Source organism: Oncorhynchus mykiss, chromosome 8 (genome assembly GCF_057628025.1).
Source record: "Oncorhynchus mykiss isolate SJ-2025 chromosome 8, ASM5762802v1, whole genome shotgun sequence".
In the NCBI taxonomy this organism is placed as follows: domain Eukaryota; kingdom Metazoa; phylum Chordata; class Actinopteri; order Salmoniformes; family Salmonidae; genus Oncorhynchus; species Oncorhynchus mykiss.
Window position 1 is genome coordinate 93,048,891 of NC_143029.1, and position 22,713 is coordinate 93,071,603.

General features: G+C 51.4%; 1 protein-coding gene across 1 annotated transcript in view; it reads left to right on the top strand.

The window, feature by feature from the left end:
* The first annotated feature begins 746 nt into the window (after window positions 1-746).
* Window positions 747-22,713, top strand: part of LOC110530865 (chemokine XC receptor 1-like) — a 40,718-nt gene continuing 18,751 nt past the window's right edge. The window contains exon 1 of the mRNA XM_036986791.2: window positions 747-1,738. Within this exon, the coding sequence (XP_036842686.2) occupies window positions 1,712-1,738 (27 nt within the window). The 5' untranslated portion in view covers window positions 747-1,711. The remainder of the gene's footprint in view (window positions 1,739-22,713) is intronic.

Genomic DNA, 22,713 nt, shown 5'->3' on the forward strand with positions numbered 1-22,713 from the left:
AGATCTTAAAGAACTACAATAGAGCATTTAATGGCATCCACAGCCAACAGAAGGTCATTAATGTCAACAGGAAATAGAAAAAGAAGAGAGGAAGACGTCCTGTGTAACTCTAAAAAGGCCTCCATATCTATGTGGAAAGGGTTAAAAACAACAGCCAGGGATATTAGAGACCTTGATGTCTTTGTGGTCTAGTGACCTTTACTTTCCCAAATCCTCTTGGTACCCCTCTGTAGTTGCTAGGACCGTTCTACGAGAGGAACAGATACCCGCATGTGTTCTAGTTGGATTTCAGCTCCAACCTCCACACTATGTGTGCAGGCTAAACGCTATTCTCTTTACAGTACATTGATTTAACCTTTATTTAACTAGGCAAGTCAGTTAAGAACAAATTATTATTTAACAATGACGGCCTACCCCGGCCAAACCCTAACCCAGACGACGCTGGGGGACTCCCAATCACGTCCGTTTGTGATACAGCCTGGAATCAAACCAAGGTCTGTAGTGATGCCTCTAGCACTGAGATGCAGTGCTTTAGACCGCTGCGATACAGCCTGGAATCAAACCAAGGTCTGTAGTGATGCCTCTAGCACTGAGATGCAGTGCCTTAGACTGCTGTGATACAGCCTGGAATCAAACCAAGGTCTGTAGTGATGCCTCTAGCACTGAGATGCAGTGCCTTAGACCGCTGCGATACAGCCTGGAATCAAACCAAGGTCTGTAGTGATGCCTCTAGCACTGAGATGCAGTGCCTTAGACCGCTGCGATACGGCCTGGAATCAAACCAAGGTCTGTAGTGATGCCTCTAGCACTGAGATGCAGTGCCTTAGACCGCTGCGATACAGCCTGGAATCAAACCAAGGTCTGTAGTGATGCCTCTAGCACTGAGATGCAGTGCCTTAGACCGCTGTGATACAGCCTGGAATCAAACCAAGGTCTGTAGTGATGCCTCTAGCACTGAGATGCAGTGCCTTAGACCGCTGTGATACAGCCTGGAATCAAACCAAGGTCTGTAGTGATGCCTCTAGCACTGAGATGCAGTGCCTTAGACCGCTGTGATACAGCCTGGAATCAAACCAAGGTCTGTAGTGATACCTCTAGCACTGAGATGCAGTGCGTTAGACCGCTGCGCCACTCGGGAGCCCATGTGGGCCTGGTTAAAAGTAGTGCCTTTTAAAGGGAATAGAGTGCCATTTGTGACACGTCGTATCTATGGTCTCGTCTGTTTCTCTGAGGAACAGAAACCTGCAGTTGGATTTCAGGTGCAACTTCCATACTGTTTCTATGAGGAACAGATTTCAGGTCCAACTTCCATACTTGGTGCATCTCAACGGTCTACATGATGCACTACTTTGACCAGAGCCCCCATAGTACACTATATAAAGTAGTGCATCATAAAGGGAATAGGGTGCCATTCGGTCTATCCTTAGGGTCTAGTGTTCCAGTCAGTCAGAGTAGGTATCTGAGACAGGAAGACTGAATCAGATCAGTCATCCTCATCTGTAGTCACTTAGCAACAACCAGGGTCTCTGTGTTCCAAGGGTCTCTGTGTTCCAGGGTCTCTGTGTTCCAGGGTCTCTGTGTTCCAGGGTATCTGTGTTCCAAGGTCTCTGTGTTCCAGGGTCTCTGTGTTCCAGGGTCTCTGTGTTCCGGTCAGATCATCACTACCACCACCTAGTCCTGTTCTGCTGGGACTACACACCTCTACAGGGAGATGGATGCTGAAGGAGTCAACATGGAGGTAGGAGGAGGGATATACATTTTATATCTAATATAGACTGAACAAATATATACTGAACAAATATATACTGAACAAAAATATAGTGAACAAATATATACTGAATATATACTGAACAAATATATACTGAACAAATATATACTGAACAAAAATATAGTGAACAAATATATACTGAATAAATATATACTGAACAAATATATACTGAACAAATATATACTGAACAAAAATATAGTGAACAAATATATACTGAACAAATATATACTGAACAAAAATATAGTGAACAAATATATACTGAATATATACTGAACAAATATATACTGAACAAAAATATAGTGAACAAATATATACTGAATATATACTGAACAAATATATACTGAACAAATATATACTGAACAAATATATACTGAACAAATATATACTGAATAAATATATACTGAACAAATATATACTGAACAAATATATACTGAACATATACTGAACAAATATATACTGAACAAAAATATAGTGAACAAATATATACTGAATATATACTGAACAAATATATACTGAACAAATATATACTGAACAAATATATACTGAATAAATATATACTGAACAAATATATACTGAACAAATATATACTGAACAAATATATACTGAACAAAAATATACTGAACAAATATATACTGAATATATACTGAACAAATATATACTGAACAAATATATACTGAACAAATATATACTGAACAAATATATACTGAACAAATATATAAACGCGACATGTAATGCCTTCCTAACCATCTTAAATAAACATGCCCCTTTCAAGAAATTTAGAACCAGGAACAGATATAGCCCTTGGTTCTCCCCAGACCTGACTGCCCTTAACCAACACAAAAACATCCTATGGCATTCTGCATTAGCATCGAACAGCCCCCGTGATATGCAGCTGTTCAGGGAAGCTAGAAACCATTATACACAGGCAGTTAGAAAAGCCAAGGCTAGCTTTTTCAAGCAGAAATTTGCTTCCTGCAACACTAACTCAAAAAAGTTCTGGGACACTGTAAAGTCCATGGAGAATAAGAACACCTCCTCCCAGCTGCCCACTGCACTGAAGATAGGAAACTCTGTCACCACTGATAAATCCACCATAATTGAGAATTTCAATAAGCATTTTTCTACGGCTGGCCATGCTTTCCACCTGGCTACTCCTACCCCGTTCAACAGCACTGCACCCCCAACAGCAACTCACCCAAGCCTTCCCCATTTCTCCTTCTCCCAAATCCGTTCAGCTGATGTTCTGAAAGAGCTGCAAAATCTGGACCCCTACAAATCAGCCGGGCTAGACAATCTGGACCCTTTCTTTCTAAAATTATCTGCCGAAATTGTTGCCACACCTATTACTAGCCTTTTCAACCTCTCTTTCGTGTCGTCTGAGATTCCCAAAGATTGGAAAGCAGCTGCGGTCATCCCCCTCTTCAAAGGGGGGAACCCAAACTTGACCCAAACTGCTACAGACCTATATCTATCCTACCATGCCTTTCTAAGGTCTTCGAAAGCCAAGTCAACAAACAGATTACCGACCATTTCGAATCTCACCATATCTTCTCTGCTATGCAATCTGGTTTCAGAGCTGGTCATGGGTGCACCTCAGCCACGCTCAAGGTCCTAAACGATATCTTAACCGCCATCGATAAGAAACATTACTGTGCAGCCGTATTCATTGATCTGGCCAAGGCTTTCGACTCTGTCAATCACCACATTCTCATCGGCAGACTCCACAGCCTTGGTTTCTCAAATGATTGCCTCGCCTGGTTTACCAACTACTTCTCTGATAGAGTTCAGTGTGTCAAATTGGAGGGTCTGCTGTCCGGACCTCTGGCAGTCTCTATGGGGGTGCCACAGGGTTCAATTCTTGGACCGACTCTCTTCTCTGTATACATCAATGAAGTCGCTCTTGCTGCTGGTGAGTCTCTGATCCACCTCTACGCAGACGACACCATTCTGTATACTTCTGGCCCTTCTTTGGACACTGTGTTAACAACCCTGCAGGCAAGCTTCAATGCCATACAACTCTCCTTCCGTGGCCTCCAATTGCTCTTAAATACAAGTAAAACTAAATGCATGCTCTTCAACCGATCGCTACCTGCACCTACCCGCCTGTCCAACATCACTACTCTGGACGGCTCTGACTTAGAATATGTGGACAACTACAAATACTTAGGTGTCTGGTTAGACTGTAAACTCTCCTTCCAGACCCATATCAAACATCTCCAATCCAAAGTTAAATCTAGAATTGGTTTCCTATTTCGCAACAAAGCATCCTTCACTCATGCTGCCAAACATACCCTTGTAAAACTGACCATCCTACCAATCCTCGACTTTGGCGATGTCATTTACAAAATAGCCTCCAATACCCTACTCAACAAATTGGATGCAGTCTATCATAGTGCAATCCGTTTTGTCACCAAAGCCCCATATACTACCCACCATTGCGACCTGTACGCTCTCATTGGCTGGCCCTCGCTTCATACTCGTCGCCAAACCCACTGGCTCCATGTCATCTACAAGACCCTGCTAGGTAAAGACCCCCCTTATCTCAGCTCGCTGGTCACCATAGCATCTCCCACCTGTAGCACACGCTCCAGCAGGTATATCTCTCTAGTCACCCCCAAAACCAATTCTTTCTTTGGCCGCCTCTCCTTCCAGTTCTCTGCTGCCAATGACTGGAACGAACTACAAAAATCTCTGAAACTGGAAACACTTATCTCCCTCACTAGCTTTAAGCACCAACTGTCAGAGCAGCTCACAGATTACTGCACCTGTATATAGCCCACCTATAATTTAGCCCAAACAACTACCTCTTTCCCTACTGTATTTAATTAATTTATTTATTTTGCTCCTTTGCACCCCATTATTTTTATTTCTACTTTGCACATTCTTCCATTGCAAAACTACCATTCCAGTGTTTTACTTGCTATATTGTATTTACTTTTCCACCATGGCCTTTTTTGCCTTTACCTCCCTTCTCACCTCATTTGCTCACATCGTATATAGACTTGTTTATACTGTATTATTGACTGTATGTTTGTTTTACTCCATGTGTAACTCTGTGTCGTTGTATGTGTCGAACTGCTTTGCTTTATCTTGGCCAGATCGCAATTGTAAATGAGAACTTGTTCTCAACTTGCCTACCTGGTTAAATAAAGGGGAAATAAATAAATAAATAAATAAATTTAAAAAAAAGTGTTGATCCCATGTTTCATGAGCTGAAATTAAAGATCCCAGAAATGTTCCTTACAGACAAAAAGTTTATATCTCTCAAATGTTTTGCACAAATGTGTTTACATCCCTGTTAGTGAGCATTTCTCCTTCAGCAAGATAATCCATCCACCTGACAGGGCTGGCAGATCAAGAATCTGATTTACAGCATGATCAAGTACACCTTGTGCTGTGGACAATAAAAGGACACTAAAATGTGCAGTTTTGTCAGACAACACAATTCCACATATGTCTCAAGTTGAGGGAGCGTGAATTTGGCATGCTGACTGCAGGAATGTCCACCAGAGCTGTTGCCAGAGAACTGAAAGTTAATTTCTCTACCATAAGCAACCTCCAACATCGTTTTAGAGAACTTGGCAGTGCGTCTAACCGGCCACACAACCGCAGGCCACATGTATGGCGTCGTGTGGGCGAGGTGTTTCCTGATGTCAACGTGCCTCATGGTGGCGGTGGGGTTAGCTATGAGCAGGCATAAGCTACGGACAACAAACACAATTACATTTTATTGATGGCAATTTGAATGCACAGTGATACTGTGACAAGTTTGAGGCCCATTGTCGTGCCATTTATCCACAGCCATCACCTCATGTTTCAGCATGATAAAGCACAGCCCCATGTCGCAAGGATCTGGACACAATTCCCGTAAGCTAAAAATGTCCCAGTTCTTCCATGGCCTGCATACTCACCAGACATGTCACCCATTGAGCATGTTTGGGATGCTCTGGATCGACGTGTACGACAGTGTGTTCCAGTTCCCACCAATATCCAGCAACTTAATCATCAATGAAAAGGAAAAGGCATAACATGCACATAGGTTAGGCTACTAGGGTGACAATAGGTTAGGCTACTAGGGTGACCATAGGTTAGGCTACTAGGGTGACCATAGGTTAGACTACTAGGGTGACGATAGGTTAGGCTACTAGGGTGACGATAGGTTAGGCTACTAGGGTGACCATAGGTTAGGCTACTATGGTGACCATAGGTTAGGCTACTAGGGTGACCATAGGTTAGGCTACTATGGTGACCATAGGTTAGGCTACTAGGGTGACCATAGGTTAGACTACTAGGGTGACCATGGGTTAGGCTACTATGGTGACCATGGGTTAGGCTACTATGGTGACCATGGGTTAGGCTACTATGGTGACCATAGGTTAGGCTGCTATGGTGACCATTGGTTAGGCTACTATGGTGACCATAGGTTAGGCTACTAGGGTGACAATAGGTTAGGCTACTATGGTGACCATAGGTTAGACTACTAGGGTGACCATAGGTTAGGCTACTATGGTGACCATAGGTTAGGCTACTATGGTGACCATGGGTTAGGCTACTATGGTGACCATTGGTTAGGCTACTATGGTGACCATAGGTTAGGCTACTATGGTGACCATAGGTTAGGCTACTATGGTGACCATAGGTTAGGCTACTAGGGTGACAATAGGTTAGGCTACTATGGTGACCATAGGTTAGACTACTAGGGTGACCATAGGTTAGGCTACTATGGTGACCATAGGTTAGGCTACTATGGTGACCATAGGTTAGGCTACTGTAACGGTTCTCTTCTTGTGAAGTAGAGGCGGACCAAAGCGCAGCGTGGTGGTTGTTCATTGTATTTTATTCACGACACTATACATGAACAAACTGACGAAAAAACAAGAAACGTGAGAACTCAAAACCTAATACAGCCTATCTGGTGAATACTACACAAAGACAGGAACAATCACCCACAAACACACAGTGAAACCCAGGCTACCTAAGTATGATTCTCAATCAGAGACAACTAATGACACCTGCCTCTGATTGAGAACCATACTAGGCCGAAAACATAGAACTGCCCCAAAACATAGAAAAACAAACATAGACTGCCCACCCAACTCACGCCCTGACCATACTAAATAAATACAAAAACAAAGGAAATAGAGGTCAGAACGTGACAGTCTACTATGGTGACCATGGGTTAGGCTACTATGGTGACCATGGGTTAGGTTACTATGGTGACCATAGGTTAGGCTACTATATTGACCATAGGTTAGGCTACTATGGTGACCATGGGTTAGGCTACTATGGTGACCATGGGTTAGGCTACTATGGTGACCATGGGTTAGGCTACTATGGTGACCATGGGTTAGGTTATTATGGTGACCATAGGTTAGGTTACTATGGTGAGCGAGCGTTGCGCCTTTTCATTTTCAATATGTATTAATTACCCATTTATTTGTCTCTGCCTGCAAATCGTCCCCCTAAAAGGTAGGCTATACCCCTTAGGCCTAGGCAAAACGTTGCATCATCATTCTCTCTGTTTCCAGTTCAGGTTCAGGTGCTCGTGTGGCCTCAATTAAATAGAGTAGACTATAGCCTATGCATGGGTGGAGCCCAACATATCTTTCCAAGGAAATTGACTTCCTAAACAGGCTATAGTTTACTACATTGCCTAGAAATAGGGCTAAATTATGATCCCCCATATTTCTCTGTCTGAAAATCTTCCCACTCCCAAAAGCTATAAAAATAGCTCAAGAGGAAGTGCAAGTCTCTCCAACTCTGCTCTCGTCTAACTACAGATATCATATTGGCTGATATAGCCCAGTAATACAATATAAGGGCCATGTGAGAATCTCTGGTCATTTAACCTATTTCTGAAGTTATTTTTATACATTTGAAATTGCCAATAGGGCGCAAAATTGCGGGGACCATGGGTGGCAAGTGAGCTGCTTCACATACGCCTAAAATAACATTTGAGACTGTGGTTGGGTTGGACCAGTCCTTGAGGTAGTGGGTAGGACTGGAGTTGGACCAGTCCTTGAGGTAGTGGGTAGGACCGTGGTTGGACCAGTCCATGTGGTAGTGGGTAGGACTGTGGTTGGACCAGTCCATGTGGTAGTGGGTAGGACTGTGGTTGGGTTGGACCAGTCCTTGAGGTAGTGGGTAGGACTGTGGTTGGACCAGTCCATGTGGTAGTGGGTAGGACTGCAGTTGGGTTGGACCAGTCCTTGAGGTAGTGGGTAGGACTGTGGTTGGGTTGGACCAGTCCTTGAGGTAGTGGGTAGGACTGTGGTTGGACCAGTCCATGTGGTAGTGGATAGGACTGCAGTTGGGTTGGACCAGTCCTTGTGGTAGTGGGTAGGACTGCAGTTGGACCAGTCCTTGAGGTAGTGGGTAGGACTGTGGCTGGACCAGTCCTTGAGGTAGTGGGTAGGACTGCAGTTGGACCAGTCCTTGAGGTAGTGGGTAGGACTGTGGCTGGACCAGTCCTTGAGGTAGTGGGTAGGACTGTGGTTGGACCAGTCCTTGAGGTAGTGGGTAGGACTGCGGTTGGCTTGGACCAGTCCTTGAGGTAGTGGGTAGGACTGTGGTTGGACCAGTCCATGTGGTAGTGGGTAGGACTGTGGTTGGCCCAGTCCATGTGGTAGTGGGTAGGACTGTGGTTGGACCAGTCCTTGAGGTAGTGGGTAGGACTGTGGCTGGACCAGTCCATGTGGTAGTGGGTAGGACTGCAGTTGGGTTGGACCAGTCCTTGTGGTAGTGGGTAGGACTGCAGTTGGACCAGTCCTTGAGGTAGTGGGTAGGACTGTGGCTGGACCAGTCCTTGAGGTAGTGGGTAGGACTGTGGTTGGACCAGTCCTTGAGGTAGTGGGTAGGACTGCAGTTGGGTTGGACCAGTCCTTGTGGTAGTGGGTAGGACTGCAGTTGGACCAGTCCTTGAGGTAGTGGGTAGGACTGTGGCTGGACCAGTCCTTGAGGTAGTGGGTAGGACTGTGGTTGGACCAGTCCTTGAGGTAGTGGGTAGGACTGTGGTTGGGTTGGACCAGTCCTTGAGGTAGTGGGTAGGACTGTGGTTGGGTTGGACCAGTCCTTGAGGTAGTGGGTAGGACTGTGGTTGGCCCAGTCCATGTGGTAGTGGATAGGACTGTGGTTGGACCAGTCCTTGAGATAGTGGGTAGGACTGTGGTTGGGTTGGACCAGTCCTTGAGGTAGTGGGTAGATCTGTGGTTGGACCAGTCCATGTGGTAGTGGGTAGGACTGCAGTTGGGTTGGACCAGTCCTTGTGGTAGTGGGTAGGACTGCAGTTGGACCAGTCCTTGGGGTAGTGGGTAGGACTGTGGCTGGACCAGTCCTTGAGGTAGTGGGTAGGACTGTGGTTGGACCAGTCCTTGAGGTAGTGGGTAGGACTGCGGTTGGCTTGGACCAGAACTTGAGGTAGTGGGTAGGACTGTGGTTGGACCAGTCCATGTGGTAGTGGGTAGGACTGTGGTTGGACCAGTCCATGTGGTAGTGGGTAGGACTGTGGTTGGGTTGGACCAGTCCTTGAGGTAGTGGGTAGGACTGCGGTTGGACCAGTCCTTGAGGTAGTGGGTAGGACTGTGATTGGGTTGGACCAGTCCTTGTGGTAGTGGGTAGGACTGCGGTTGGGTTGGACCAGGCCTTGAGGTAGTGGGTAGGACTGTGGTCGGGTTGGGCCAGTCCTTGTGCTAGTGGGTAGGACTGTGGTTGGACCAGTCCTTGAGGTAGTGGATAGGACTGTGGTTGGGTTGGACCAGTCCTTGTGGTAGTGGGTAGGACTGTGGTTGGGTTGGACCAGTCCTTGAGGTAGTGGGTAGGACTGTGGTCGGGTTGGGCCAGTCCTTGTGCTAGTGGGTAGGACTGTGGTTGGACCAGTCCTTGAGGTAGTGGATAGGACTGTGGTTGGGTTGGACCAGTCCTTGTGGTAGTGGGTAGGACTGTGGTTGGGTTGGACCAGTCCTTGAGGTGGTGGATAGGACTGTGGTTGGGTTGGACCAGTCCTTGAGGTAGTGGGTAGGCCTGCGGTTGGGTTGGACGAGTCCTTGAGGTAGTGGATAGGACTGTGGTTGGGTTGGACTAGTCCTTGAGGTAGTGGGTAGGACTGTGGTTGGGTTGGACCAGTCCTTGTGGTAGTGGATAGGACTGGGTTTGGGTTGGACCAGTCCTTGAGGTAGTGGATAGGACTGTGGTTGGACCAGTCCTTGTGGTAGAGGGTAGGACTGCGGTTGGGTTGGACCATTCCTTGTGGTAGTGGGTAGGACTGTGGTTGGACCCGTCCTTGAGGTAGTGGATAGGACTGTGGTTGGGTTGGACCAGTCCTTGAGGTAGTGGATAGGACTGGGGTTGGGTTGGACCAGTCCTTGAGGTAGTGGATAGGACTGTGGTTGGACCAGTCCTTGAGGTAGTGGTAGGACTGTGGTTGGGTTGGACCAGTCCTTGAGGTAGTGGGTAGGACTGTGGTTGTTTTGGACCAGTCCTTCAGGTAGTGTATAGGACTGTGGTTGGGTTGGACTAGTCCTTGAGGTTGTGGGTAGGACTGTGGTTGGGTTGGACCAGTCCTTGAGGTAGTGGGTAGGACTGCGGCTGGACCAGTCCTTGAGGTAGTGGGTAGGACTGTGGTTGGGTTGGACCAGTCCTTGAGGTAGTGGGTAGGACTGTGGTTGGACCAGTCCTTGAGGTAGTGGGTAGGACTGCGGTTGGGTTGGACCAGTCCTTGAGGTAGTGGGTAGGACTGCGGTCGGGTTGGGCCAGTCCTTGTGCTAGTGGGTAGGACTGTGGTTGGACCAGTCCTTGAGGTAGTGGATAGGACTGTGGTTGGGTTGGACCAGTCCTTGTGGTAGTGGGTAGGACTGCGGTTGGGTTGGACCAGTCCTTGAGGTAGTGGATAGGACTGTGGTTGGGTTGGACCAGTCCTTGAGGTAGTGGGTAGGACTGCGGTTGGACCAGTCCTTGAGGTAGTGGGTAGGACTGTGATTGGGTTGGACCAGTCCTTGTGGTAGTGGGTAGGACTGCGGTTGGGTTGGACCAGGCCTTGAGGTAGTGGGTAGGACTGTGGTCGGGTTGGGCCAGTCCTTGTGCTAGTGGGTAGGACTGTGGTTGGACCAGTCCTTGAGGTAGTGGATAGGACTGTGGTTGGGTTGGACCAGTCCTTGTGGTAGTGGGTAGGACTGTGGTTGGGTTGGACCAGTCCTTGAGGTAGTGGGTAGGACTGTGGTCGGGTTGTGCCAGTCCTTGTGCTAGTGGGTAGGACTGTGGTTGGACCAGTCCTTGAGGTAGTGGATAGGACTGTGGTTGGGTTGGACCAGTCCTTGTGGTAGTGGGTAGGACTGTGGTTGGGTTGGACCAGTCCTTGAGGTGGTGGATAGGACTGTGGTTGGGTTGGACCAGTCCTTGAGGTAGTGGGTAGGCCTGCGGTTGGGTTGGACGAGTCCTTGAGGTAGTGGATAGGACTGTGGTTGGGTTGGACTAGTCCTTGAGGTAGTGGGTAGGACTGTGGTTGGGTTGGACCAGTCCTTGTGGTAGTGGATAGGACTGGGGTTGGGTTGGACCAGTCCTTGAGGTAGTGGATAGGACTGTGGTTGGACCAGTCCTTGTGGTAGAGGGTAGGACTGCGGTTGGGTTGGACCATTCCTTGTGGTAGTGGGTAGGACTGTGGTTGGACCCGTCCTTGAGGTAGTGGATAGGACTGTGGTTGGGTTGGACCAGTCCTTGAGGTAGTGGATAGGACTGGGGTTGGGTTGGACCAGTCCTTGAGGTAGTGGATAGGACTGTGGTTGGACCAGTCCTTGAGGTAGTGGTAGGACTGTGGTTGGGTTGGACCAGTCCTTGAGGTAGTGGGTAGGACTGTGGTTGTTTTGGACCAGTCCTTCAGGTAGTGTATAGGACTGTGGTTGGGTTGGACTAGTCCTTGAGGTTGTGGGTAGGACTGTGGTTGGGTTGGACCAGTCCTTGAGGTAGTCGATAGGACTGGGGTTGGACCAGTCCATGTGGTAGTGGGTAGGACTGTGGTTGGGTTGGACCAGTCCTTGAGGTAGTGGGTAGGACTGCGGCTGGACCAGTCCTTGAGGTAGTGGGTAGGACTGTGGTTGGGTTGGACCAGTCCTTGAGGTAGTGGGTAGGACTGTGGTTGGACCAGTCCTTGAGGTAGTGGGTAGGACTGCGGTTGGGTTGGACCAGTCCTTGAGGTAGTGGGTAGGACTGCGGTCGGGTTGGGCCAGTCCTTGTGCTAGTGGGTAGGACTGTGGTTGGACCAGTCCTTGAGGTAGTGGATAGGACTGTGGTTGGGTTGGACCAGTCCTTGTGGTAGTGGGTAGGACTGCGGTTGGGTTGGACCAGTCCTTGAGGTAGTGGATAGGACTGTGGTTGGGTTGGACCAGTCCTTGAGGTAGTGGATAGGACTGCGGTTGGGTTGGACCAGTCCTTGAGGTAGTGGATAGGACTGTGGTTGGGTTGGACCAGTCCTTGAGGTAGTGGGTAGGACTGTGGTTGGGTTGGACCAGTCCTTGTGGTAGTGGATAGGACTGTGGTTGGACCAGTCCTTGAGGTAGTGGGTAGGACTGTGGTTGGGTTGGACCAGTCCTTGAGGTAGTGGATAGGACTGTGGTTGGGTTGGACCAGTCCTTGAGGTAGTGGGTAGGACTGTGGTTGGGTTGGACCAGTCCTTGTGGTAGTGGGTAGGACTGTGGTTGGACCAGTCCTTGAGGTAGTGGATAGGACTGTGGTTGGGTTGGACCAGTCCTTGTGGTAGTGGGTAGGACTGCGGTTGGGTTGGACCAGACCTTGAGGTAGTGGGTAGGACTGTGGTCGGGTTGGGCCAGTCCTTGTGCTAGTGGGTAGGACTGTGGTTGGACCAGTCCTTGAGGTAGTGGATAGGACTGTGGTTGGGTTGGACCAGTCCTTGTGGTAGTGGGTAGGACTGTGGTTGGGTTGGACCAGTCCTTGAGGTAGTGGGTAGGACTGTGGTTGGGTTGGACCAGTCCTTGAGGTGGTGGATAGGACTGTGGTTGGGTTGGACCCGTCCTTGAGGTAGTGGGTAGGCCTGCGGTTGGGTTGGACGAGTCCTTGAGGTAGTGGATAGGACTGTGGTTGGGTTGGACTAGTCCTTGAGGTAGTGGGTAGGACTGTGGTTGGGTTGGACCAGTCCTTGAGGTAGTGGATAGGACTGGGGTTGGGTTGGACCAGTCCTTGAGGTAGTGGATAGGACTGTGGTTGGACCAGTCCTTGTGGTAGTGGGTAGGACTGCGGTTGGGTTGGACCAGTCCTTGTGGTAGTGGGTAGGACTGTGGTTGGACCCGTCCTTGAGGTAGTGGATAGGACTGTGGTTGGGTTGGACCAGTCCTTGAGGTAGTGGATAGGACTGGGGTTGGGTTGGACCAGTCCTTGAGGTAGTGGATAGGACTGTGGTTGGACCAGTCCTTGAGGTAGTGGTAGGACTGTGGTTGGGTTGGACCAGTCCTTGAGGTAGTGGGTAGGACTGTGGTTGTTTTGGACCAGTCCTTCAGGTAGTGTATAGGACTGTGGTTGGGTTGGACTAGTCCTTGAGGTTGTGGGTAGGACTGTGGTTGGGTTGGACCAGTCCTTGAGGTAGTCGATAGGACTGGGGTTGGACCAGTCCATGTGGTAGTGGGTAGGACTGTGGTTGGGTTGGACCAGTCCTTGAGGTAGTGGGTAGGACTGCGGCTGGACCAGTCCTTGAGGTAGTGGGTAGGACTGTGGTTGGGTTGGACCAGTCCTTGTGGTAGTGGGTAGGACTGTGGTTGGACCAGTCCTTGAGGTAGTGGGTAGGACTGTGGTTGGACCAGTCCTTGAGGTAGTGGGTAGGACTGCGGTTGGGTTGGACCAGTCCTTGAGGTAGTGGGTAGGACTGCGGTCGGGTTGGGCCAGTCCTTGTGCTAGTGGGTAGGACTGTGGTTGGACCAGTCCTTGAGGTAGTGGATAGGACTGTGGTTGGGTTGGACCAGTCCTTGTGGTAGTGGGTAGGACTGCGGTTGGGTTGGACCAGTCCTTGAGGTAGTGGATAGGACTGTGGTTGGGTTGGACCAGTCCTTGAGGTAGTGGATAGGACTGCGGTTGGGTTGGACCAGTCCTTGAGGTAGTGGATAGGACTGTGGTTGGGTTGGACCAGTCCTTGAGGTAGTGGGTAGGACTGTGGTTGGGTTGGACCAGTCCTTGTGGTAGTGGATAGGACTGTGGTTGGACCAGTCCTTGAGGTAGTGGGTAGGACTGTGGTTGGGTTGGACCAGTCCTTGAGGTAGTGGATAGGACTGTGGTTGGGTTGGACCAGTCCTTGAGGTAGTGGGTAGGACTGTGGTTGGGTTGGACCAGTCCTTGTGGTAGTGGGTAGGACTGTGGTTGGACCAGTCCTTGAGGTAGTGGATAGGACTGTGGTTGGGTTGGACCAGTCCTTGTGGTAGTGGGTAGGACTGCGGTTGGGTTGGACCAGGCCTTGAGGTAGTGGGTAGGACTGTGGTCGGGTTGGGCCAGTCCTTGTGCTAGTGGGTAGGACTGTGGTTGGACCAGTCCTTGAGGTAGTGGATAGGACTGTGGTTGGGTTGGACCAGTCCTTGTGGTAGTGGGTAGGACTGTGGTTGGGTTGGACCAGTCCTTGAGGTAGTGGATAGGACTGTGGTTGGGTTGGACCAGTCCTTGAGGTAGTGGGTAGGCCTGCGGTTGGGTTGGACGAGTCCTTGAGTTAGTGGATAGGACTGTGGTTGGGTTGGACTAGTCCTTGAGGTAGTGGGTAGGACTGTGGTCGGGTTGGGCCAGTCCTTGTGCTAGTGGGTAGGACTGTGGTTGGACCAGTCCTTGAGGTAGTGGATAGGACTGTGGTTGGGTTGGACCAGTCCTTGAGGTAGTGGATAGGACTGTGGTTGGGTTGGACCAGTCCTTGAGGTAGTGGATAGGACTGCGGTTGGGTTGGACCAGTCCTTGAGGTAGTGGATAGGACTGTGGTTGGGTTGGACCAGTCCTTGAGGTAGTGGGTAGGACTGTGGTTGGGTTGGACCAGTCCTTGTGGTAGTGGATAGGACTGTGGTTGGACCAGTCCTTGAGGTAGTGGGTAGGACTGTGGTTGGGTTGGACCAGTCCTTGAGGTAGTGGATAGGACTGTGGTTGGGTTGGACCAGTCCTTGAGGTAGTGGGTAGGACTGTGGTTGGGTTGGACCAGTCCTTGAGGTAGTGGATAGGACTGGGGTTGGGTTGGACCAGTCCTTGAGGTAGTGGATAGGACTGTGGTTGGACCAGTCCTTGAGGTAGTGGTAGGACTGTGGTTGGGTTGGACCAGTCCTTGAGGTAGTGGGTAGGACTGTGGTTGTTTTGGACCAGTCCTTCAGGTAGTGTATAGGACTGTGGTTGGGTTGGACTAGTCCTTGAGGTTGTGGGTAGGACTGTGGTTGGGTTGGACCAGTCCTTGAGGTAGTCGATAGGACTGGGGTTGGACCAGTCCATGTGGTAGTGGGTAGGACTGTGGTTGGGTTGGACCAGTCCTTGAGGTAGTGGGTAGGACTGCGGCTGGACCAGTCCTTGAGGTAGTGGGTAGGACTGTGGTTGGGTTGGACCAGTCCTTGTGGTAGTGGGTAGGACTGTGGTTGGACCAGTCCTTGAGGTAGTGGGTAGGACTGTGGTTGGACCAGTCCTTGAGGTAGTGGGTAGGACTGCGGTTGGGTTGGACCAGTCCTTGAGGTAGTGGGTAGGACTGCGGTCGGGTTGGGCCAGTCCTTGTGCTAGTGGGTAGGACTGTGGTTGGACCAGTCCTTGAGGTAGTGGATAGGACTGTGGTTGGGTTGGACCAGTCCTTGTGGTAGTGGGTAGGACTGCGGTTGGGTTGGACCAGTCCTTGAGGTAGTGGATAGGACTGTGGTTGGGTTGGACCAGTCCTTGAGGTAGTGGATAGGACTGCGGTTGGGTTGGACCAGTCCTTGAGGTAGTGGATAGGACTGTGGTTGGGTTGGACCAGTCCTTGAGGTAGAGGGTAGGACTGTGGTTGGGTTGGACCAGTCCTTGTGGTAGTGGATAGGACTGTGGTTGGACCAGTCCTTGAGGTAGTGGGTAGGACTGTGGTTGGGTTGGACCAGTCCTTGAGGTAGTGGATAGGACTGTGGTTGGGTTGGACCAGTCCTTGAGGTAGTGGGTAGGACTGTGGTTGGGTTGGACCAGTCCTTGTGGTAGTGGGTAGGACTGTGGTTGGACCAGTCCTTGAGGTAGTGGATAGGACTGTGGTTGGGTTGGACCAGTCCTTGTGGTAGTGGGTAGGACTGCGGTTGGGTTGGACCAGGCCTTGAGGTAGTGGGTAGGACTGTGGTCGGGTTGGGCCAGTCCTTGTGCTAGTGGGTAGGACTGTGGTTGGACCAGTCCTTGAGGTAGTGGATAGGACTGTGGTTGGGTTGGACCAGTCCTTGTGGTAGTGGGTAGGACTGTGGTTGGGTTGGACCAGTCCTTGAGGTAGTGGATAGGACTGTGGTTGGGTTGGACCAGTCCTTGAGGTAGTGGGTAGGCCTGCGGTTGGGTTGGACGAGTCCTTGAGTTAGTGGATAGGACTGTGGTTGGGTTGGACTAGTCCTTGAGGTAGTGGGTAGGACTGTGGTCGGGTTGGGCCAGTCCTTGTGCTAGTGGGTAGGACTGTGGTTGGACCAGTCCTTGAGGTAGTGGATAGGACTGTGGTTGGGTTGGACCAGTCCTTGAGGTAGTGGATAGGACTGTGGTTGGGTTGGACCAGTCCTTGAGGTAGTGGATAGGACTGGGGTTGGGTTGGACCAGTCCTTGAGGTAGTGGATAGGACTGTGGTTGGGTTGGACCAGTCCTTGAGGTAGTGGGTAGGACTGTGGTTGGGTTGGACCAGTCCTTGTGGTAGTGGATAGGACTGTGGTTGGACCAGTCCTTGAGGTAGTGGGTAGGACTGTGGTTGGGTTGGACCAGTCCTTGAGGTAGTGGATAGGACTGTGGTTGGGTTGGACCAGTCCTTGAGGTAGTGGGTAGGACTGTGGTTGGGTTGGACCAGTCCTTGTGGTAGTGGGTAGGACTGTGGTTGGACCAGTCCTTGAGGTAGTGGGTAGGACTGCGGTTGGGTTGGACCAGTCCTTGAGGTAGTGGGTAGGACTGTGGTTGGGTTGGACCAGTCCTTGTGGTAGTGGGTAGGACTGTGGTTGGACCAGTCCTTGAGGTAGTGGGTAGGACTGCGGTCGGGTTGGGCCAGTCCTTGTGCTAGTGGGTAGGACTGTGGTTGGACCAGTCCTTGAGGTAGTGGATAGGACTGTGGTTGGGTTGGACCAGTCCTTGTGGTAGTGGGTAGGACTGCGGTTGGGTTGGACCAGTCCTTGAGGTAGTGGATAGGACTGTGGTTGGGTTGGACCAGTCCTTGAGGTAGTGGATAGGACTGCGGTTGGGTTGGACCAGTCCTTGAGGTAGTGGATAGGACTGTGGTTGGGTTGGACCAGTCCTTGAGGTAGTGGGTAGGACTGTGGTTGGGTTGGACCAGTCCTTGTGGTAGTGGATAGGACTGTGGTTGGACCAGTCCTTGAGGTAGTGGGTAGGACTGTGGTTGGGTTGGACCAGTCCTTGAGGTAGTGGATAGGACTGTGGTTGGGTTGGACCAGTCCTTGAGGTAGTGGGTAGGACTGTGGTTGGGTTGGACCAGTCCTTGTGGTAGTGGGTAGGACTGTGGTTGGACCAGTCCTTGAGGTAGTGGATAGGACTGTGGTTGGGTTGGACCAGTCCTTGTGGTAGTGGGTAGGACTGCGGTTGGGTTGGACCAGACCTTGAGGTAGTGGGTAGGACTGTGGTCGGGTTGGGCCAGTCCTTGTGCTAGTGGGTAGGACTGTGGTTGGACCAGTCCTTGAGGTAGTGGATAGGACTGTGGTTGGGTTGGACCAGTCCTTGTGGTAGTGGGTAGGACTGTGGTTGGGTTGGACCAGTCCTTGAGGTAGTGGGTAGGACTGTGGTTGGGTTGGACCAGTCCTTGAGGTGGTGGATAGGACTGTGGTTGGGTTGGATCCGTCCTTGAGGTAGTGGGTAGGCCTGCGGTTGGGTTGGACGAGTCCTTGAGGTAGTGGATAGGACTGTGGTTGGGTTGGACTAGTCCTTGAGGTAGTGGGTAGGACTGTGGTTGGGTTGGACCAGTCCTTGAGGTAGTGGATAGGACTGGGGTTGGGTTGGACCAGTCCTTGAGGTAGTGGATAGGACTGTGGTTGGACCAGTCCTTGTGGTAGTGGGTAGGACTGCGGTTGGGTTGGACCAGTCCTTGTGGTAGTGGGTAGGACTGTGGTTGGACCCGTCCTTGAGGTAGTGGATAGGACTGTGGTTGGGTTGGACCAGTCCTTGAGGTAGTGGATAGGACTGGGGTTGGGTTGGACCAGTCCTTGAGGTAGTGGATAGGACTGTGGTTGGACCAGTCCTTGAGGTAGTGGTAGGACTGTGGTTGGGTTGGACCAGTCCTTGAGGTAGTGGGTAGGACTGTGGTTGTTTTGGACCAGTCCTTCAGGTAGTGTATAGGACTGTGGTTGGGTTGGACTAGTCCTTGAGGTTGTGGGTAGGACTGTGGTTGGGTTGGACCAGTCCTTGAGGTAGTCGATAGGACTGGGGTTGGACCAGTCCATGTGGTAGTGGGTAGGACTGTGGTTGGGTTGGACCAGTCCTTGAGGTAGTGGGTAGGACTGCGGCTGGACCAGTCCTTGAGGTAGTGGGTAGGACTGTGGTTGGGTTGGACCAGTCCTTGTGGTAGTGGGTAGGACTGTGGTTGGACCAGTCCTTGAGGTAGTGGGTAGGACTGTGGTTGGACCAGTCCTTGAGGTAGTGGGTAGGACTGCGGTTGGGTTGGACCAGTCCTTGAGGTAGTGGGTAGGACTGCGGTCGGGTTGGGCCAGTCCTTGTGCTAGTGGGTAGGACTGTGGTTGGACCAGTCCTTGAGGTAGTGGATAGGACTGTGGTTGGGTTGGACCAGTCCTTGTGGTAGTGGGTAGGACTGCGGTTGGGTTGGACCAGTCCTTGAGGTAGTGGATAGGACTGTGGTTGGGTTGGACCAGTCCTTGAGGTAGTGGATAGGACTGCGGTTGGGTTGGACCAGTCCTTGAGGTAGTGGATAGGACTGTGGTTGGGTTGGACCAGTCCTTGAGGTAGTGGGTAGGACTGTGGTTGGGTTGGACCAGTCCTTGTGGTAGTGGATAGGACTGTGGTTGGACCAGTCCTTGAGGTAGTGGGTAGGACTGTGGTTGGGTTGGACCAGTCCTTGAGGTAGTGGATAGGACTGTGGTTGGGTTGGACCAGTCCTTGAGGTAGTGGGTAGGACTGTGGTTGGGTTGGACCAGTCCTTGTGGTAGTGGGTAGGACTGTGGTTGGACCAGTCCTTGAGGTAGTGGATAGGACTGTGGTTGGGTTGGACCAGTCCTTGTGGTAGTGGGTAGGACTGCGGTTGGGTTGGACCAGGCCTTGAGGTAGTGGGTAGGACTGTGGTCGGGTTGGGCCAGTCCTTGTGCTAGTGGGTAGGACTGTGGTTGGACCAGTCCTTGAGGTAGTGGATAGGACTGTGGTTGGGTTGGACCAGTCCTTGTGGTAGTGGGTAGGACTGTGGTTGGGTTGGACCAGTCCTTGAGGTAGTGGATAGGACTGTGGTTGGGTTGGACCAGTCCTTGTGGTAGTGGGTAGGACTGTGGTTGGACCAGTCCTTGAGGTAGTGGATAGGACTGTGGTTGGGTTGGACCAGTCCTTGTGGTAGTGGGTAGGACTGCGGTTGGGTTGGACCAGACCTTGAGGTAGTGGGTAGGACTGTGGTCGGGTTGGGCCAGTCCTTGTGCTAGTGGGTAGGACTGTGGTTGGACCAGTCCTTGAGGTAGTGGATAGGACTGTGGTTGGGTTGGACCAGTCCTTGTGGTAGTGGGTAGGACTGTGGTTGGGTTGGACCAGTCCTTGAGGTAGTGGGTAGGACTGTGGTTGGGTTGGACCAGTCCTTGAGGTGGTGGATAGGACTGTGGTTGGGTTGGATCCGTCCTTGAGGTAGTGGGTAGGCCTGCGGTTGGGTTGGACGAGTCCTTGAGGTAGTGGATAGGACTGTGGTTGGGTTGGACTAGTCCTTGAGGTAGTGGGTAGGACTGTGGTTGGGTTGGACCAGTCCTTGAGGTAGTGGATAGGACTGGGGTTGGGTTGGACCAGTCCTTGAGGTAGTGGATAGGACTGTGGTTGGACCAGTCCTTGTGGTAGTGGGTAGGACTGCGGTTGGGTTGGACCAGTCCTTGTGGTAGTGGGTAGGACTGTGGTTGGACCCGTCCTTGAGGTAGTGGATAGGACTGTGGTTGGGTTGGACCAGTCCTTGAGGTAGTGGATAGGACTGGGGTTGGGTTGGACCAGTCCTTGAGGTAGTGGATAGGACTGTGGTTGGACCAGTCCTTGAGGTAGTGGTAGGACTGTGGTTGGGTTGGACCAGTCCTTGAGGTAGTGGGTAGGACTGTGGTTGTTTTGGACCAGTCCTTCAGGTAGTGTATAGGACTGTGGTTGGGTTGGACTAGTCCTTGAGGTTGTGGGTAGGACTGTGGTTGGGTTGGACCAGTCCTTGAGGTAGTCGATAGGACTGGGGTTGGACCAGTCCATGTGGTAGTGGGTAGGACTGTGGTTGGGTTGGACCAGTCCTTGAGGTAGTGGGTAGGACTGCGGCTGGACCAGTCCTTGAGGTAGTGGGTAGGACTGTGGTTGGGTTGGACCAGTCCTTGTGGTAGTGGGTAGGACTGTGGTTGGACCAGTCCTTGAGGTAGTGGGTAGGACTGTGGTTGGACCAGTCCTTGAGGTAGTGGGTAGGACTGCGGTTGGGTTGGACCAGTCCTTGAGGTAGTGGGTAGGACTGCGGTCGGGTTGGGCCAGTCCTTGTGCTAGTGGGTAGGACTGTGGTTGGACCAGTCCTTGAGGTAGTGGATAGGACTGTGGTTGGGTTGGACCAGTCCTTGTGGTAGTGGGTAGGACTGCGGTTGGGTTGGACCAGTCCTTGAGGTAGTGGATAGGACTGTGGTTGGGTTGGACCAGTCCTTGAGGTAGTGGATAGGACTGCGGTTGGGTTGGACCAGTCCTTGAGGTAGTGGATAGGACTGTGGTTGGGTTGGACCAGTCCTTGAGGTAGTGGGTAGGACTGTGGTTGGGTTGGACCAGTCCTTGTGGTAGTGGATAGGACTGTGGTTGGACCAGTCCTTGAGGTAGTGGGTAGGACTGTGGTTGGGTTGGACCAGTCCTTGAGGTAGTGGATAGGACTGTGGTTGGGTTGGACCAGTCCTTGAGGTAGTGGGTAGGACTGTGGTTGGGTTGGACCAGTCCTTGTGGTAGTGGGTAGGACTGTGGTTGGACCAGTCCTTGAGGTAGTGGATAGGACTGTGGTTGGGTTGGACCAGTCCTTGTGGTAGTGGGTAGGACTGCGGTTGGGTTGGACCAGGCCTTGAGGTAGTGGGTAGGACTGTGGTCGGGTTGGGCCAGTCCTTGTGCTAGTGGGTAGGACTGTGGTTGGACCAGTCCTTGAGGTAGTGGATAGGACTGTGGTTGGGTTGGACCAGTCCTTGTGGTAGTGGGTAGGACTGTGGTTGGGTTGGACCAGTCCTTGAGGTAGTGGATAGGACTGTGGTTGGGTTGGACCAGTCCTTGAGGTAGTGGGTAGGCCTGCGGTTGGGTTGGACGAGTCCTTGAGTTAGTGGATAGGACTGTGGTTGGGTTGGACTAGTCCTTGAGGTAGTGGGTAGGACTGTGGTCGGGTTGGGCCAGTCCTTGTGCTAGTGGGTAGGACTGTGGTTGGACCAGTCCTTGAGGTAGTGGATAGGACTGTGGTTGGGTTGGACCAGTCCTTGAGGTAGTGGATAGGACTGTGGTTGGGTTGGACCAGTCCTTGAGGTAGTGGATAGGACTGCGGTTGGGTTGGACCAGTCCTTGAGGTAGTGGATAGGACTGTGGTTGGATTGGACCAGTCCTTGAGGTAGTGGGTAGGACTGTGGTTGGGTTGGACCAGTCCTTGTGGTAGTGGATAGGACTGTGGTTGGACCAGTCCTTGAGGTAGTGGGTAGGACTGTGGTTGGGTTGGACCAGTCCTTGAGGTAGTGGATAGGACTGTGGTTGGGTTGGACCAGTCCTTGAGGTAGTGGGTAGGACTGTGGTTGGGTTGGACCAGTCCTTGAGGTAGTGGATAGGACTGGGGTTGGGTTGGACCAGTCCTTGAGGTAGTGGATAGGACTGTGGTTGGACCAGTCCTTGAGGTAGTGGTAGGACTGTGGTTGGGTTGGACCAGTCCTTGAGGTAGTGGGTAGGACTGTGGTTGTTTTGGACCAGTCCTTCAGGTAGTGTATAGGACTGTGGTTGGGTTGGACTAGTCCTTGAGGTTGTGGGTAGGACTGTGGTTGGGTTGGACCAGTCCTTGAGGTAGTCGATAGGACTGGGGTTGGACCAGTCCATGTGGTAGTGGGTAGGACTGTGGTTGGGTTGGACCAGTCCTTGAGGTAGTGGGTAGGACTGCGGCTGGACCAGTCCTTGAGGTAGTGGGTAGGACTGTGGTTGGGTTGGACCAGTCCTTGTGGTAGTGGGTAGGACTGTGGTTGGACCAGTCCTTGAGGTAGTGGGTAGGACTGTGGTTGGACCAGTCCTTGAGGTAGTGGGTAGGACTGCGGTTGGGTTGGACCAGTCCTTGAGGTAGTGGATAGGACTGTGGTTGGATTGGACCAGTCCTTGAGGTAGTGGGTAGGACTGTGGTTGGGTTGGACCAGTCCTTGTGGTAGTGGATAGGACTGTGGTTGGACCAGTCCTTGAGGTAGTGGGTAGGACTGTGGTTGGGTTGGACCAGTCCTTGAGGTAGTGGATAGGACTGTGGTTGGGTTGGACCAGTCCTTGAGGTAGTGGGTAGGACTGTGGTTGGGTTGGACCAGTCCTTGAGGTAGTGGATAGGACTGGGGTTGGGTTGGACCAGTCCTTGAGGTAGTGGATAGGACTGTGGTTGGACC